The sequence below is a fragment of the Eurypyga helias genome, unplaced genomic scaffold (assembly GCF_000690775.1).
Source record: "Eurypyga helias isolate BGI_N326 unplaced genomic scaffold, ASM69077v1 scaffold5156, whole genome shotgun sequence".
Taxonomy (NCBI): Eukaryota; Metazoa; Chordata; class Aves; order Eurypygiformes; family Eurypygidae; genus Eurypyga; species Eurypyga helias.
The window spans coordinates 53,704-72,610 of NW_010255890.1; the positions used below are offsets into that span (position 1 = coordinate 53,704).

Consider the following 18,907-nt stretch of genomic DNA (forward strand, 5'->3'; position numbering starts at 1 on the left):
GCTTAGGGAAACCTAGGCGATGATGAGAGAGAACAAGGAGCATTGCTGCACTGAGCCACCCCTGCGTTTTCTCCTACGTAAGAGGTACAGAACACACAGCATTTATACAACACCTTTGCTCAAGGGCCCAGATTTGCTCTTCAGCTTAGCTTAGTAAACATAAGGAAGGAAGAGTCACCGCTGTTGTGGGGGAGAAGAAATGTATTCTGGAAACTCAGTTTGCCTCTTGGTATCCGAAGAGATTAAGGAGAGCTTTATAGCAAAATAAATCCCCTTCTCTGCCCTGGATGGGTGCGTTCTGCTGTGTCTCTTCAGGAAGATTTCACAGCACTAAACATACATCCACATTCATTTATTTATTTCTTTTTTAGTGGAAATATGTCAGTGCCCAAACACGATGCCATTTGATTTCCTGTGCTTGGAGTGTTTGAATCTCACTCGGGCCATTTCAGAGACTTGATGTTGGGCTCTGCAATCAAAACTTTGTTTTGAGACTTAACTGTATTTTCTAAAGGAGACCTTAAGGTACAACAACCAATCCATGTGCAGTACTGTAGTTTGATTCTGTGCTCTAAATTCCTCCCTACAAACACTAAACCTATTCTTGGAGTGGATGTGGACTCGATACGCTGGTGTGCAAAAACTTGTACAGCCCAGGGCTATGCCAGCCGCAAAGGACAGAAGAGCAACAAGTAGCATCACCACTACGAGTATGTGAAATCCTGATTAAAATCTCTGCTGGTTTTCTCCAGTTGTACCTCCCACCCTCCCAGAAACCTGAAAGTCAACAGGACATTCAAAGACACTGTGCAGCTAATCACAAAACTGATCGTAGCACCCCATGGGTGTCCAGCACGCTCACTTGATAACATGCACCCAAATACAACAGGGGTACCTTCACCTGTCCTAAACCCAGCTCATTATCCAGCCTTAAACTGAGTTCTGGACTTCTCATCCACCTCTCCAAAGACTTAGGGTTTCCATAACTTTCTCCCTGAGTGCAGGAAACCATTCACCATTGCTCACCAGCTCCGAATTGTACTTCTCCTATGTTGTGCTTTTTCTCTTCCACAAAAAGCATCATTTTATCATCCAGTTTCTCCTCAAAAATTCCTGTGCTCTCAAAATTCTATGGCTTTTCTCTCACCCCCTTTCTTCTAGCTGAGTTTCAAGCTAAGAGGATAACTGCAGGTGTGATGGATGGAGACAATTCCTGAACTCGCAGGCAGTTCAAGTGCAGTTTTTGCTTGCATCCCCCCTAACTACACGTGTAAAAGAGGCCAAGGGAAGCAGCAGGTTACTCTTTTCCTCTGCACTTGCAAACGTGAATTTTTCCTGCTATGAGATTCTGCGAGTGCCAAATGCTTTGCCAAAGATTTTCATATGATCTGGCTGGAGAGCAAGAAGCGGCAGACGTCTCGTTGTAAACTAGGTTCCCAGCCCACTTTTGTCCTCAGAAGTGATCCCAGTGACTTTTAGAGGAATCTGACTTTGCAGTGATCCTATGCTGCACCCCTGTTAGCACCTACAAGAGCCCTGCAGTCTAAAATACCCTGAAATCAATCCTATTCGGGTTTGTGCCCGTCCGGTCTGTCCTGTCATCCCTTACTTGAACTGCTTTTCATCCTCTGCCATGCAACATGTTCCCTTTTCCTCTTGTACTTGCATAAGAGAAATATAAAGGAAAGCAATTATTTTGCAAGTAAAACTAGAACCACCTAGGCTAAATCAGGCAGTTTTCTGGCATCATCTTAAAAAAGCAGGGCTCAAAGTACAACAGAGAAAAAAACCCAGCCTCCTCATTATGAAAGAGTGATCAGCTGAATAAGAAATACAAGGAAATAAATGGAAAGAAGAGCAAAGGGAAAAGTGTTCAGCTTAAACGGTCCTTGACAGGAGCCCAAAGGAGCATAAACCTGTCGCAACAGTCCTGCAAGCAAAAGAGGGGTTACAGGCACCTTCTCTAAAGGCCCCAAAGGTTCTGCAGGCATCTGGTTCAAATTACTTACCAAGAAAGACAGCGAAGGGGGTGGGGGGAATATGCAAGAATAGAAATGAAGAGGCAAGCAAGCGACCTCAGCCAACAGAGGAGAGGAGAACATGACAGCCCAAATGGCAGTTGTTTTCTCGGCACAGGCCAGCCAGCGAGTGGGCTGGCTCGCGGCAGCACACCGAGGAGTGCTGCAGGGAAGAGGCAGCTCTGGTTCGTAAACCCCAGCGGCGAATTTTCCCCTTCAGCCTCCCTTGCAGAGCTGCAGACAAACTGACAGAACTCCGCTTGTGTATTTTTTGAAATGCCTGATACTTATTTTTAAATATTAATTATCATTCATGGCAGCAAAACCATGCGGTTGCCCCCTTTGGGAGCGCATCACTGGGTCCAGGGCAGGAGTCTGGTCCCAGCCCGCGCTGAGCAAGCGTCTCACAGATGGAATAACTGATCTGGCCTCTTTCAGAGCCGATGGAAGGATTGATTTTGTTGGAATAAAGTCAAGCTGTGGGGCTGTGACATCAGACAGGATGGGCAAGAAACTTGCCTGGTAAGACCATGGTGATCCGAAGCACCGAGGTTTGTTCCAGGATGTTGTTCAGACATTCATGAACAACAGCCTGAGATTCATCGATTCCTCTCCTTTGTTTTGCCCAGCTTCTAAAATCATCCTCCCAGCCTTTGACAAGTGTAGGGAGAAATGGAAAGTTCAGCCAAGCTGAATGATCCATGGTTTAGAGTAAATGGGTTTGTTTGTTTAGTTCTTTCGTGTGTTTTTTTAGAAAACAGGATGGCACAAAACCAGACTGTTATGAAACCTACGGTGTACAGAACGTTTATGACATCACGCAAAAAACAATATTAAATCTTTTCCCCTGAATCACAAAACAAAACAGCACTGGTCAATGCACTGAAAAGTTAAACTGGCCCAGAATATTTCAGTCTCCAAATTCAGCAAAAATAATCAGACAGATTTTTCTAATTCAGCCTTTCTGGCCTGCAACACAGATGTGATGTGCTAGCAGCACGGGTGAGAATATTTTCTGCAGTACGATTATCATCTTGATCCCACCTGATACAAATCCATTTTCCAAACTCATTATCCCCACTGGCTGCAGCGTCAGACCCATGGTGTCCAATTCAACCCTATTTGTTATTCTGGGCCAGAATAACAGCATGAACTTTTTCACACAGGCAGCCCAGGCTCCAGTTCCTGTCACTGATTTCTCACTCCCAGCACTGGCCAGACCTAGGGGAGATGCAGGAGCTGCATCAGGAGTACCCAGGGAGAAAAAAATGGTGGATTGGGGAGGCAGAAGGGCTGGGTTCCCTCATTGCTGTCATTGTGCATCATGAAGAAACACCAGGTCTCACATTTTAACCCAATTTTCCTAATCCATAGGGCTATTTCCCAGATGAAGTAACGTAATCAAACAGGGATGCTGGTGATACAGGGTTGCCCAAAGAGGGACCATAAGACAGGCAGAGGACCAAAACAAACACGGCATCTCCTCGGGATGCAGCGTGGTCTTCAGCGTGCATTTCGGAGAGAACAGCCTTCCCCTCGACTGCCACGGAGCCTGTCAAATTGCCTGGGAGGTTCAGAGGAAAGAGTCATCTTTCACACAATTTTACAAGGCAAAAGAAAACTTCATTTTTTTTGAACCGTATCTCCTAAGCTTCTAAAGGAATTAAACCTCTGATCCCACCTATCAAACCCTGCACAGAGGGAGAGGAGAAGGAAGAGCACAAGGTCAAAGCCGACGTCTTGACTCCCCAAGGAAGGCTCCAGAGCACCCAAATAATGTGGCAGGAGCTGACGATAGCAAAAAGGGCATCTTCTTGTCCCTTTGCCACCTTAACACATACTGAGAAAAAAAATTAAGTGCTTCTTATTTGTGAAAGGCCAGGTCACCACTGGGGGTGGCTGGGTACAGCAAAATCTGCTTCAGCAGAAAAAGAGACAAGCCAAATCGTTCCTTGTCCCCTTAAAAAAAATTAAGCAGAGCTGGTCACGGACTAATTAGTGAAGCAATTTTACATCCAAAACTTCTGAAGAGTCAAAGCCCGGCACTGCTTTTAGAAAGGGGAGGGCTGACACCTCCCTGTGCGACTCGCGGATGAGATAGCTCTTCCAAACGTGCATTGCTTGTAGCCAGCGTGAACTTTTAGGCCCCACCGAATCATCTACTCGTAGCCTGCACAATGCTTAACAGGTTTTCCAAATAACTGCTTCAGGAGAGAGGCTACAAGACGTTGAGACACACAGCAAAGGCCACTCCATCTCCCAAGAGCATAAAAGGCAGAGCCAACACCTATTCCAGCCTCCCTCCACCCCACTCTCCCTTCTTTTGAAGCCTCCTTTGCTCCCCATTTTTCAGACAGAAAACAGACCCTGGAAATAAGCATCAGTGACAACAAACACAGTACCCAGCCCAGCTCATTGACTGTTCTGAGCAGCGCTGGCAGTGATTCATTGGAGCGGTAAAAAGAAGAAAGGCACTCACCCTCACGAAGCTGGCGGGAAACCATCCTTCTTCATCATCGATCTGACCCCACCACCAGTCCTTGTTGGAAGCATCCAGGACCTTGATAACGTCTCCTGCTTTAAACGCCAACTCCCGGTTGGCCATGGTGACGTGATCCCATACTGCCTCAGCACTTACAATAGAACCACCACTGATCAGCTTGGAAAACAGAAAACCACAGTCAATAAAAGCCCGGTTGCCCGACGCCAGCACATGCACAGCAGCGGCACAGAAAAAAGCGCTCAGCCAAAGCAAAACCATTTCCCTGCATCCCGATCCCTAACAGTTTCACCCTCACGTGACGGAACCCTGGCTGCCGCCTTCTCTGGAGCCCGCCGCGGTGCTCCCAAGCGTGCCACCCAGCCGGCCCCACGCGCGGGAAAAGCAACACCTCCCCCGCTGCTACGAGCATGCACATGGGCGAAGGTGCGCAGCTTTCGGGAGCGATTCGGTTAGCGTCATGGGTAGCTGGGAGGTCCCAAAAATAGCAAAACCAAGCGATGGTGTCCTGCAAAGGAATTTTCATTTCAGAGCAAGTTTGCTCAGTTAAAGGATCAAGTGTCAGCTCGAGGCTCAAGCTTTCCATGCAAATCCAAGCAAAGCTTGCAAACATATTTAGAACACTTTTTTTATATAAACTGAGAGCTCAGTATTTGTTTAGTGTTGGTGATGTACTGACATCCCTTGCTTTAGAAATCTTCAAGCTGCACAGCAGGTAAGAAGGGCACCGTGGCACCCTGCTGACCCGTTTCAGACCTGACCTGGAGCGCAGCCCAGCTCCGTGGCACATTCAAACCCTGCTCTGCCCACAAGAAACCTGCCGGCGCTGGCTGCTGTGACAGCCTTCAGGGGCCAAACCTGCCCACTAGAAACTGGACTTAGGCCAGACTCGTGTCCTACAGGACCCACCGAACGTCTCTGCACGTGGAGCACACAGCTGCTGTGAGCTGGACCAGCACCACGGCAAGGACCTAACTGGTTCTCCTTTTCATCGCCAGCCACCTGGTTTTCTATACATATATTAACCTCCTGCCTAACGCTTGTTGGAAGGACTCATCTGATACTTGTGCATCCACAAGACAAATCATCCATCCATGCCCGGGACACCCGCTGCTCCTCAGAATGATAGTCACGTATGTTTTTAACAGAATAATAAATTGTGCTTATGTTTCATCCACTGCAGGAATTCTGCACTGAACAGAAAGACTGCCCGAGCAAATATAGACTTTACCCATATGCTTATTAGCTTGTCAGAGCCATCCTGAACCTTGTTCATTAATTCTCCCGTCTGAGACACACTGAATACGCACTTGGGCTCGCCTCCAAATTTCAGCTCACAAAGAAAGAGCTCAGCGCCGCAACCATCACAGACCTTCCACATGGCAAGACTTTAACAGCCGCAGATATCCTTTCAATTTAAGCAAGCAATACAAAGCATAAAGACAATCACCCGTTGCAGCAGTTATGTAAGTGCAGAAGCACTGGGAATAGTTAGAGCGCTCTTAACAGCTTTTTTATAAGTCTGGCTTACCAAATGTCTGCTAATAACTACCTGCACAGTACAAACTTGCAGTAAACCTCCTAGCACTGCTGCAGGGTTCTCAGCATAAACACAGAAGAGCATTCCAGTCCCCACAGGCAATGCAGTCAACAGATTAAAGGACCCGATTTCCCTGAACTGACTTTCCTTTAAGAAATCAAGCTCCTCAGGTTTGTGACAATTACAGTTGCAGTTTCAGCTCGTCAATTATTAGTCAGTTGTACATAAAGCAGCAAGATCTAAGAGAGCCTAACTTGACACTTAGCTTCATCCTCAAAGCCAAGATGTATCTAGTCAGTGGACCGTGTTCCTCCAGTAGGTAAAGTACAACAACGTTCCTCCTACTTCCATGTTGACAAACCACCCTTTCCAGTTCAAAATCAGCTGTAGAAGAAACGCAGCTCCTTCCCGTATCACCCAGGGGATCTCTACACACGAGCCCCGCGCACTCCCCTGACAGCAAGGAGAGACGAGGGTTAATAACAAGCTCGCTCTGAAGAATCAAGCAATGGGCCTAATGGATGTGCTGAACTTATGGCAGAGGGCATCTCCTGTATTAGGGTGAATTTATCCCACCTATCTTTTGGTACGGATCTGCAAAGAGCCAGGCACCAGAGGATCCCATCCGAGCTAGCGGCCGCTGGAGCTGGATGGCGTAGGACCCCCAGTTAACCCCAGCTCTGGGCCCACACTTAGCTAGCAGGGCAACTACATCTGGAACAGCAACGCTTACAAATCCAAGACTGATTTCCAATTCCAGTGCAACAGCTGAATGCTCCACCCAGAGATACGTCCCAGTGCCTCCCCACAACACCTCGCGCTGCTCTAAACCAAGGGTTCTATATGCTTTCAGAAACATGAATCAGTTTAAACCACGAGGAACCCCACGCCAGATCTGGAAGGAATGAAGACTTGGCAGCTGGAGAAAATCCCCCTCGATACACTCAAGACCAGACAACACCTGTTCTGCCAGGACTGAGCACTCCTTCCCTAGGGTCTCCCCTCCGCTGTATTTAGGGACACTGTCCCTCCTCGCCCCAGCCTGCGGCTTCCCAGGTTCAGCGAGCTCTGCTCTTCCAGCCTTGTCTTGGCAGACGGCTCTTCCTTCCCCTGAGCATTCCACCAGCCCTTGTAGGCATCTAGATATTTTGCCCGCATCTTTTCTTGAACACAGAAGACCAAAACTGTAAATACTATTCCCAAAGCGACCTTACCGGAGATTTGTGAAACAGCATGAAATATTTATTTCAGTGTCTCAGAAATCTTGCAGGAATACGTAACATCTCCCCCTTTCTCCCATGGCTACCTCCCACCACGGGCTCACTGTGATCCTGCGTTTAGCTTATCTAAATAAACGGGGTAGAGTGCATTCTCTTTGCCCAGAAAACCAGTTTTCTTGTCACAAAATAAATCAGGTTGGCCTGACACTTGTTCCTTTTGTTAATGCCATTGGGTATTTCAGTCCATTTGTCACTGATGATGAACCAGTAACGGAGCTATTACGCAGAGGCCGTGTTTCTGCTTTTTCTGCTTCAGCTGACATAGACTTTGCTGTCACTTCACACACAGGCAGTTCTGGGCACAAACTGCCACAGAAACGTCACTGCAACCAAACTTCAGAGGGATTGTGTTTTAGAGCCTCCTAGCCTACTTTGAAAGAGTGCATTTCCGAGCCCGAGGCACAAAATCCCAGCTCCAAGGAGCACGGCTTGGCCGGCGGCAAGGGCTGGCAGGGACTTGCAGGGGGGTGTGCTCAGCCTTTTTCCTGCTGTTAACGCAGAGATCTGGAAGGTGTTTTCAGTGGATGGCGGGAGCTGAGTTGGCTTTGCAAGGTGTTTCTTGATACTCGAGGAGAAAGGCTGCAAGTTCTTGGGTATCACTGTCTGATAGAAAAAAGGCCCCTTTAGCTGGTCCTTCCCAGCCCCTGGTCCATAGCGTTAGCCCAGGAAAGGATCCACGTGCCAGGAAGCCTGCAAGCAAGTCTGGGCCTTCCAAAATACAAATACAGTTCAGCTTGTGAGTAAAGGACGGCAGCGTGATGGCAGAATTTGAGTTCCAGCCATCGCATGTGCTGGGTCCATTGAGAGAACGTCAGAGCCTAAAATTAAAAGATTCAGTTTAATTTATTCTCCAAGACATCTTGCTGCATCCATGGAGCCGTCTGACTCTTTCAGGGCAGGGTTACAGAGACAGAACCTGACATCTGCAGCAGCAAGAGATGATGAACTAGAGAAAGGTCAGGGTAAAATATTATTTTCTGAGAGAATTCGACATAGGAGCTCTTCACCCCAGAAAGTTCACGTCTCTTGGTTTCAAAACTGGGTCTTAACACTGTGGCCAGACATACTCAGCCAAAGACCTTGAAAGGGACTTATCTCCCTTCATTTTAATGTCTGCCACACAGCATCTGAGGCAGTCATCTGGACTCCTTTAAAATCAGTGAAGAGAGAGACACACATCTGGAGCGTGATTCATCCCAGCTATTTCAGTTGTCTACCTTGGAGTGAGGTGAATCATGCCCTAGAAATTACTGTTTCTTTGTGTTTAATTGGGTGATGCAGAAGTTTACATTTCCAACATCTTACGTTCATCCCATCTACAATTTGGCTATTACCAAAAAGGGGTAACAAAGGACCGGATTTAAGAATAATAATCACAGTAGGAATAGTCAAATATGAAATCACACGCTCTCCCAGACGTAGCAGTTTCTCAGGATGCGAAGGTGGTTGTAAATAAAATCATGTTCTCCATGCCCATTGGAAGAATTCACAAAATCCCAGCCTTGTAAATTTACAGCAATGAGGACTTAGATATTTGGGAAAAGTGTCCTACTTGTAGGAAGAGGGAGGTAGCTAGAAGAAATGCAATAGGTGATAATGTACATTTGGTTTGACATTCCCTGGATACTGCTCGTCTTCAGGTGAAAGTCCTAGTTCCCACTAAAATCAATTATTCCTGCCAGTTGGTTGTTCAACTGAAGAGCCAGAAGAGGAAAGTTCCTCGATGCTTTTACTGCGTGACATCAGTGCAGGAGCAATGCCCAAGAGCATTTCTTAACAGCGGACCAAAGAATAATTTTCACCCTTTCCCGGGAGCCTTCAGAGCACTGCCAACCGCCTGCTGTCTGGGGTGAAGGAAAAGCTTCCTCAGTGCGCAGACCGCCAGATTAACTGTCGGGACGTTGGGCATGGTCGAGGGACCAGAGTCACTGTTCAGCACGGGGCTTTCTTCACCTCCCAGCAGTTGCCCATGGCTGGAGATCCGGACCAGCCTGGGCAGAGGAGGGGCCGCGTCTATGTCCCAGCACCACAGATAAATTTATTTAAGGGGGAAAAAGGAAATAAAGGCAACGCTCTCTCTGATTATATGCACACCTGACACGTTTCTGGAACACACGCTAAGAACAAGGACATGGGGTATTATCACTGTATTGCCAGCATCAGCCTTTCCAGGGATTTTCACTACAGGTTTCCAAAGTGCTCTGTAAACCTCCAATAATTCAGTCACAAACTCTCGCTCTAAAGGTGCTTATTTAAGACACTCCTAACACCCATGTACCACAGGTGACTGCTTTCACAACAGCGAGTAATGTCCATGGAAAGGAATTAAATCATTCCTACTTAAGGACCATGCGGATTTTCCTTTCTCTTCTAGTCTGGTGTTATTTCCAGGATGGAACGTGGCCACTGGAAATACTGAATTACAGTATTACATTAGAGGTGCTGCCAAAATAAAATGACAACAACAACAAACAGTAAAAAAGGGTTTCAGAGGACTCTGCGAGTCACAACCCCCGGGATGCAGTGCCATCAGCGTGTGCCAGCTGACAGCTCCTGCCCCTGGCACCCCACGGCATACCATGGCAGGGATGCTGGAGGCTGTACCACAGCAAACATGTCATGGTCCATCACTGCAAATGCTCTGCTGAGCTCACCTAGCTGTGACCGTCCTCACCAGCGTCGGGAAGCTCAGAAATGCCCATCTGGCAAATGACCCCGACTGTCTCCTCCTTCCCCTGCGCTTTCCAAAGGCCTAAGCCAAAGGGGAGGGATTGTCATTAATGCCACAAGGGCAGCTTCCAAGGAAAATAAGAGGACCTCAAATGTGGTTGTTCAACTCTGGAATCTGCAAGGGTGTGTTTTCTGGTCATGGCTTTGTGGCACTGCTCTCGAGACAAAATACCTCTCCCTGCCAAAGTAAGCAGGAAAACAAAACCAGAAGGAACAACAGGAACAACACCCTGTTCCATGACAGGGTGGAGCACTCTGCCTACCCCCCTAACTAGAGCAGGTCTGGAGCAAACCCGTATCACCAAAGGAAGGGAGGGGAAGGGGGATGCCACAAAAGACCCTCCTGCAGCAGCAGATCTCCCACACCTTGTCACTCCTTATCTCACAGTCTGTATCTGTAGCACATCCTGACCAAAAAAGCCCAGGATCACCATCTAGGATGTTTCTCTAAAGAGCATTTCCAAAAGTGACCACTAAACCAAGGTTTGCAACTTCTTCCAGGCGTCTGCAGCCTTTGAATCTACCAGCCATGAACCACCTGGCACTGCAAAGAGACTTTGCTCCAGCTCTACACAGAGGGGAAGCTAGGGAGAAGAGTTTGGGGAATGGGTGAGCCTCTGCCTCTGATCCATCTGGTGCATCTTCCTTGACTTCGCTCACTTCCAAAGCCGCGGCGCACAGTTGGAGGCCAACATCTGCTCCTCCTCAGCAACTGCCCGCAGTGAGGCAGCCGGGTATGAAACATGTTTTAGTGAAATCAGCCATTGTTGCAAAATTTTGTTAAGTATTCCCAACTAAACTAAACTTACTGGCTTCCGACGGGCCAACCTGAAAAAGAAATCAGGAACTTACTGGTCCCTGGAGACTGAAATGGGCACAAAACAGCATAAATTTTTTCAGGGGAGTGATTTGGTTTGAAGCTAGGTCACACAAATGAATATCACCTATCTGTACCTCTTCCAGGGATAACCATCGTTAGCTCACAAGATTCTGCACTGCGTTTCCAGCACAGAGCTTCTCACTAGTCCAAAATTCATGTAATGAAGTGCCACCTTCCCCAAAAACCCCAAAGAAATCTTCCATAGATCACCATCTCCTCAGAAACTAAGTGCCTACAAAGTTTCTTGGACTACGGCCTCTGGGTAACACGAATAATCTTAAGGCAGGGACACATTTCTCTATTAGCTCATTAATTAATGGGCTGATAGAGTCATAATAGTAAAAATAAAGCTCTGGGTAGTCCCCTTTCAAATCAGCGTTACATGAACCACACGCTCCTCCCCAGGAGCGGGGCAGCAGGAACAGGGAGCAAGCTGCGAAGGGGACGTGGAGAAACATGGTGAGACCGCATCCTTTGTTCAAATTGTTCTTGTACAGACATGCCCTTTGTTCACACAACACAAAAGCTCTGTAAAATAACAATAGCGTTTCCCATTGTATTCAACAGGCCCTTCCATAACGGCAGCAGCCAAAACATCTTCAAACAAGAATATACAGAGAGCTGGCGTTCAGGCTAAGGAATCGGTGCTCAGAGTAACCCCAGCAGCACAGGGGAGACAGACGGTCTGCAAACCCCCAGCCAAAGGAGAATGCCACTTTGGTCCATGTGTTCCCAGAAGGACAGCACCTCACCCTCCCACGTTCTACGGCACCGCTCCCTCACCAGCAGTACTGCTCACAACACAGACTGACAGGGCGGCTTATCGTAGGGCCATTTACTGCACCAGCAATGCCGTCATCTCAAAGACTCCCCAAGGCGGGCATCTCAGCCCCGCTGAGATCCACTCGCACGTCTCCCCTGGGAAACTGGGTGCGAGCATGGGTGCTTGTCTGACGGGGTGCTCGCCTGAGCTGACCGCACAACAGAAGCTGCCGCCCACGTTCGGGTCCAACATTTGGCTGGTTTTCACACCTCGAGCACGTTCACGCAGTGGACAGAGCAGACAAGAAGGAAACATAAGACAACATCCCCCACCCCATCATGTTGTACCTCTGCTCTTGTACCATCTCCCAGTAGTCCCTTTGACGGTGTATTTATTTCTAAACCTCTCGTCAGAATTTATACAAACCGAATAATGCCAAATCATAGTGAATTCGCCGCACGGCTCATTCACAAAACAAATGGGAGGGCATTTCCACTTGATTTGCTTATTCTCTGAAGAGGTGCAATCACACAGAGGTTAAGCACGAGGCAAAGAATTTCCCCTTCTGCTTTCAAGCCCTTTGATGAATTTGACTAATGGCTGGTTTTCAGCTGAAAGAGGCTGATTGGAGTGAGCGAGCCTCTGATGTCCCCATATTCTGGAAAGATGGTCACACTTGGCTGGAAGCTTTATATATATCTAAAGGTGGACAATCAGTACAGACTTAAAGGTTCATTAGGACCGGGTTATTGTATTTTTCACTGAATTACATTTTCTTAAAAAGAAAATTACACCTTTCTTAAAAAGGTGGTACACATGAAACCACCTGGCCCCATACAGGCTACAGCAGGAGACTCCAGGGTATGGTATCAGTCTTATTCTCCACTTTATTATGGTTATTGTCCATGTCATTCCTACTAATAATAATAGCTGCAACACAGAACTGCTGTACGGTAACTGGAGAGCTGAGAGTGCCTATAAAACCAAGGCAGCAATAAGGAAAAGGACTAGTTCCAAGACCGAGTTACCCCAATAAAGCACTGCCCATGCGGTGTTTAATTGGCTCCGAAGCACCGGTGAGCCCACCCCGCTTTGACGGGGCATATGTCACCCTAATTGCTTTCCAATCCCTTCTGCGTACCGCGCACATTAAGCATCCCCTCGCCTGATGACATATCTTTCATGCACAGTAATTACAAATAACCACTAACCATAATCTTTTAACTCAGATAAATTATGAGATCGGTTCTGGGACCTGAAGTTTAAACTGCTCCGGGGAAAGCAGCACCTTGTGTCAAACGCAGCCCGAGCAGCTCCCAGCGCCGGGCTGACTCGGGGCCAACACAGGCTGTCAGCATGGATCCCTCATTACAGCCCACGGAAAACAAATGTCTGAACACTCTTCAAGATCTAAACCTAAAATACCCGCACAAATCCCTGTCTTCTGACTCCAGAAGGGATTCCTCACATTCCTAAACGAAGGCCTCCAAGACCCCGGCTATACTGGAAATCTTCCCCGTGATCAGAGGGCCAAAGCCGTGCTTTGATTTACGCCCAGTTTAATCTTACTGGGCTGAGCCTGCAGAACGCAGTAGTGAGGGGGGCACCAGGCAGGGTTACCAAGCGATGTTTCCAGCCTTAATAAAGCACCAGCCCAGCCCCGCCGCTCGCGGCGGCAGCAAACGCTGTGCCAGATAACATCGAGGCATTGTGTACAGACCACTGCAGGGCTCGGGAGAGGTTGATACAGTTCTCTCTCAGTTACCCACGGTGCAGAATAACGCAGACAAGCTAAACGGATATTACAAAATATACAGAAATTAGGCTCTGGGAATATACAGTGAGGGGCAAGAGGCTGCTGTGGAGCATTGAACCCAGGGAGAAGGTACAGCACAGAGTGCTGAGCTGCACGGAGACTGTCCCGAGCATCCCTGTGCCTGTGGTGTAGCTAATCCACAACCTCGAAACCCATTCACAGATCACCAAGACTTGACTGGAAATATCAGGAAAAAAAAATGTTGACCCACCTGTCCTTATTGAAACTGGAAAGCAAAAGACTTCTCTCCCACGGAGCAGAGTGGCTGACTGTAGGCAAACTGAGGTCATCTCAGCAGCTGGATGGTTTTTGCAGGGAGGGAAGATAAAATTGTCATTGCCCTGAGGAACACAAGAGTGTTCGATGGTTTAGAGATTATTTATTTTAAAACGTACATCACCTGTTACTCTGAGGCATGGGAGTTTCCAAAGCACAAAGGAATTAAGGAACAAATTACACAAGTTAGTCCCAGTGGACTGCATTATTCAATACAACACAGCTACTCACAAGGGCAACAGCACACAGATCTGCTCATCCCAGACACGGGGTCTTTACCTCGGAAGCTGCAGGAGAACTGCCACCAGCCGGCACAGAGCTGGCGACGCACAGCTAAGCCACCCCAGCCCTGCGTAGCAGGGACGATGGCACACAGACATGCAGCTGCACATGCACCGGCACTACCCCGTGTAGCAGCTTCACTTATCTTGAATCAGGCATTCAGAGTGAAACGAGTAAAGTGACAGGACCAGAACTAATGAAAGTGTAAGTAGATACTTTGTCCTATAAAAGCTGACACAGTTGGCCAGGCTCTAAAAATCACGAAAGGAAATTAATTCAAACGTGGGGCTGTTAATACAAAAGAGAAGCAGTATTCCTGGATGGCCAAGTACCAGGAACAAGCCGCACGAGCCCCTCCGTGCTATCAATCACTGCAACGTCTTTTAAACATCTTTTAAAAATGAAGCAGGTGCCTGGATTATGTCATGTTAGACCACAACCTATGAAAACACATCTTCAGTAATAGACTTACTAATGCGTAATTCCCATATATCGGTACCGTGGTATGAGGCCAAAATGATAACATTAGAAGAGATATTTTTAGTAAGTGATGAGAAATTGGAACTTAAAAAGTAGGGGCTGTAATTACTGCAAATCAGTGCCCAGGCTGGATTAAAGTCCAGATGAACGTATTACACCGATGACACTCACCGCTCAGGCTCCCTATTTGCTGTTCTGATCTCTTGATTTCCTAGTGTAAGTCCCTGCAGCTCACGTCTAAGACAGCCAAGGAGTGGCTTGTTGGCAGAGGAGCACGAGGAGGGGAATGCCATCTACAAATTGCTTTGCAGACCTGAGCTTACAGAAAAGTTTAATTAAATGCAAGCTGAAAGTGAGCAATGGCTGGAGAAGCGACACATGACCCCCAGAAACCACCCCTGGCCTCGGGTGACTTTGCAGAATCAGAAAGAGCCCCAGCTCAGCCGGCTGACTGCCAGCCAAGCCCGTGGAAAGCGGAGCCTCTCCAGCTCCTCTGGTGCAAACCAAGAGCCCTCCAGTGAAAATGCCATTGCTTCTGTCTCAGGCAGCAATAGGAAAAACCAGGATGAGCACCCAGAATAAGAAATGGCCAGACCAAGCTTCTGGCCCTTAAATTATGATATTTAAGAGAATTATTCCAGCTTTAAGTCTTCCTCACATCTTTCAGTATTACAGCACCTGGACCAAAGAGCAGCAAGGGGCATCCTGAGCTCAAGGGAAACACCCGGGCAACCAGCCTCTGCTCGCCACCACCCCACGCGTGCAGTCAAGAACACAACAAACCCAGCAAGACAGAGCTCGAGTCGTTATAGCAACCACATCTCGCACTTACATCTCACCTTTCATCCGTGTCAACTCCTGAGAGGACAAACAGGCAGGACTCAAAAGTAAGCAAAGTAAAGCCGCTTCTCCCCTCGAGACGCCTGTGGAGCCAAACCCCGCGTGTCTCTCCAAGCCCTGAGCTCGCAGCCCATGGTTGGAACAGCACCCTGGCTTGGCCTTGCCTCCGCAGCCCACGAATGTCTTGCTATAGGCACGTCACCCACACCTCTTTAAAGCATTTAACACCGCACAAACCCTGCTGCGACCACTGCTTCTGGGGAAGCACCACACGGGGCAATGGAAGGAAGAGGGGTGGCACAGGGGGGTGTGTATCACAGCGCGAACCTCTGCTCCCTCGCTTTCAACAGACACCAGCTATCTGGCACGATGCTTATTCCCACCTAATCGACGTTGCATTACCATAGTTCTTTCCTACTAAAAGCTCAACGGACAGCCCTGGATGTAAAGGGCTGCCTTGTCAGCAAGGTAATAAATCGGTGCTGGTTAAATGTGTGTAACTCTCTTGCAGATTGTCATCAGACCCTGTAAGCCTATTACATGGATTGCCCAGATCAGGAAGGGGATCTGCAGCCTTCCACCTCTAAGCTGCTTTTCTCAATTCAGGTTAGAAATGAATGAAAATCACTGTCTGATGGCTTCTCAGATTTTATGGCAAATTGCCACCACCAAACTATCCTCTTTCATGGAGTAAAATTCAAAGCAGACACTTGCCACACCCCTCTCCCACAACGGGACAGCAGCTTGGAACTATATTTCTCAGCCTCTAATTAACACAGGGTGGAAAGCCCCTAATACCTGGTCTTTTTTCAAGTCAACACCCGTTCCAACACAGGAGTTACCACCACAGCCTCCTGGGCTGCTCAGGGAGACAGCAGCTATGTCCGCGGCACCGGGAGAGAGCAGCCGCCAGCATCAGCGTGCTCCTGCGCTCCCGTGGCACCCCCGAGGCTGCTTCACAGCCACCCAAACCCCCACGCAGGTCAGAGGCTTGGCAGGAGCGGGTAACGTGAGCTTTGCCCAAGCACCTGCGAGGCGAGTTAAGCCACTGCCATGTTGTTTCTTATTTTAGTTTGTGCAAAACGCGGCTGCCAAAGCGCAGCAGAGAGCAAGGTGTGATGTGCCGTTGGCTCCCCCGTGCCCAACCGGTGTCACCTCTCCGCTGTTGTGTAACCGTCCCCTTCCCCTCTCTCCACATGCAAATCCCGCCCCTCTCTGTTCCATCCTGTTCATGAAAGGCCACATTTGCTGCCAACTATGACAAAATCATCACCTGGATGGTGCCGAAGAAAATGGTTACATACCAAGATAATTCAATTCAAAGTCTAGAGGGCAAAGTTGTCACAGATGAAATATCATTGTCTATTATCTGTTGGCAAACGCAGTACATAATGGCAGCCACTCAACTTAATGGTTTACGTTCCAGCTCCTTCAAATGAGCCCATCACCGCTGTATGTAATCACAGTATATATTTAAAAGTATAATTTCCATCCAAAAAGACCATAGCTGGAGCAATATGACTCACACAGTTCCCTGTGCATCAGAAAGCATGTCATGAAGACTGGGAATTCGTGAGCCAGTTACCATCTGTGTACAAATTAGGCCGTGGACATGATTCTTCCAACCGGTCGACGGCAAATTCCCTCGGACATAAATGGCAGTTTTGAGGCTGCCGAGACCTGAAAACCAGGCCCTTTGCCTCCACGTCCAAGAGAACAGGAACGTTTTCTGAAGCTCTGTGTGAAGTAAAAGGATACAAATACTAAAGAGAAATGCAATGGAATTAAAAGGCATCTCTCCCCATATACCTATTTCCAGCACTTCATAGCTGAATAGTTATGGCTGCAAACTCAGTTTCATTTCTGCCCTAACAAAATCATCTCCACAGCACAATTAGTGTGCTCATGTTAAAATGGGTCCAAATGCATGGAAAGAGGCATCCAAATACCATTTGTTTTTCAAGACAACATGATGTTTTCCCTTGCTAACAGATTCAACTCATTAAGGAACAACAAGAGCCAGGCTAACTATCTGCAGCAAACGTTTGCTGATTTTAGCAGCCTTTTCTCCTTGGTGAATTAGCCATGAACAGCCTGGTTTTCACATTGTTATTTTTTACCCGCTAGGATTTGACAACTGGTTTAGTCTAACTTGGCTACGCATTGCTTACAAACTCTCTGTTCTGTACCTACTGCTTAAAATAGGGATTATGCCTAACTTCCTTAATGGGTCAATTAAGTCACCTGGCACTGCTCTGTTCCTGGACTGGGTGACGATCACATTCACACACAGTTTTTAAGACAGCTGGATTGAACATTCATGTGAGCAGGTATTTGCACTAGGATTTGCAACACTATCTTAAGGCAAACATCTGAGTTGTCTGAAGGGGTTTTGAATGAATAATTTTCTGCACTATTCACCTACCTCTAGACATAACGCTCCATCTGTTCATGGAACAGCTCCTTCCTCTTACTTAGGTAGAATGAAGGTCACGCTAGTGGAAGAAAAATTTGCACATCCCCAACGCCCTACAACCATACCATCTCCACAAACACACATGTACCTGGTCAAGGTCATTAACCAGTCAAAGACAGAAATACAGCTGTCAGGTTAAGGGGAGTGAGTAATCACCTAGTGCATCATTGCTGCGACAAGCACCCCAGGACACAGGCTGGAGTCAGAACATGTCCTGTGCAATTAATCATTAATAAGGACGTGTTACGACAAAGAAGTCAAACGGCAACTCTAAAGGTGAACCAAAACGTTACTTTTAAAACACCTACGCTTAAAAAAAAAAGTCAGCTCTCAAATCGGAGGGGAAAGGCAAATGGAGTGTATATAAAATCCATACCAGCCCCTGGGTGGAAAACATCCAGCTCATACTGGGACATGACTCACCCCAGAAGAACTGGCAGCAGTACGGCCCCTCTGAAGCTAATCCCTGGCTGTGTGGGCTCTGCTGGTACGGAAGGTCTTTCCTTCCCCCGGCCTGTCCCATTTCACTGACCTACAGAGGCCGGGAGCGAGCCCCAGCTGCTCCGCACGACCGTGACAGAGCGCTGCCTGTGCCGGCCCTCCCTGGTTCTGCGCACAGAGCTCCTGCTTGGGTAGACTCCCTGTCCCTTCCGTGCTTGGGATTAACTGTTGGAAAGAGTCATTTATAGTAGTCAGACAACCCCCAACCCATGTTCTGAGCACTTATGGTCATGGTTAGTACCTGAAGGAACGTGGCAAATGCGAGTCCTGCTCTGGCTTCAGAGTCAAGAAACGGTACTCAAGAGCACAGAAGGGTCATGGACACCTAGGCCCACCCCCTGAAGGAAGGCAAACAACTTCTCAGGGCAGATCTTCACAGCAATCTAAACGTTTCTTATTTCCCTGTAATTGTATCCTGCCTAATTCCATGCTGAGCACAGACAGCCTTGTGTGTACAGTAAGGCTCCGTCCTTCCTCAAGCAACAGTGACACCGAAGGCAATGGGAACATCTGCTTTCAACTTTT

The 18,907-nt window shown here is 47.9% G+C and overlaps 1 protein-coding gene across 1 annotated transcript in view; it reads right to left on the reverse strand.

The window, feature by feature from the left end:
• The window catches only part of ARHGEF9 (Cdc42 guanine nucleotide exchange factor (GEF) 9), a 58,380-nt gene extending 53,703 nt beyond the window's left edge, over window positions 1–4,677 (reverse strand). Inside the window, exon 1 of the mRNA XM_010153454.1 lies at window positions 4,498–4,677. Coding sequence (XP_010151756.1) covers window positions 4,498–4,623 — 126 coding nt within the window. The 5' untranslated portion in view covers window positions 4,624–4,677. The remainder of the gene's footprint in view (window positions 1–4,497) is intronic.
• Window positions 4,678–18,907: the final 14,230 nt, after the last annotated feature.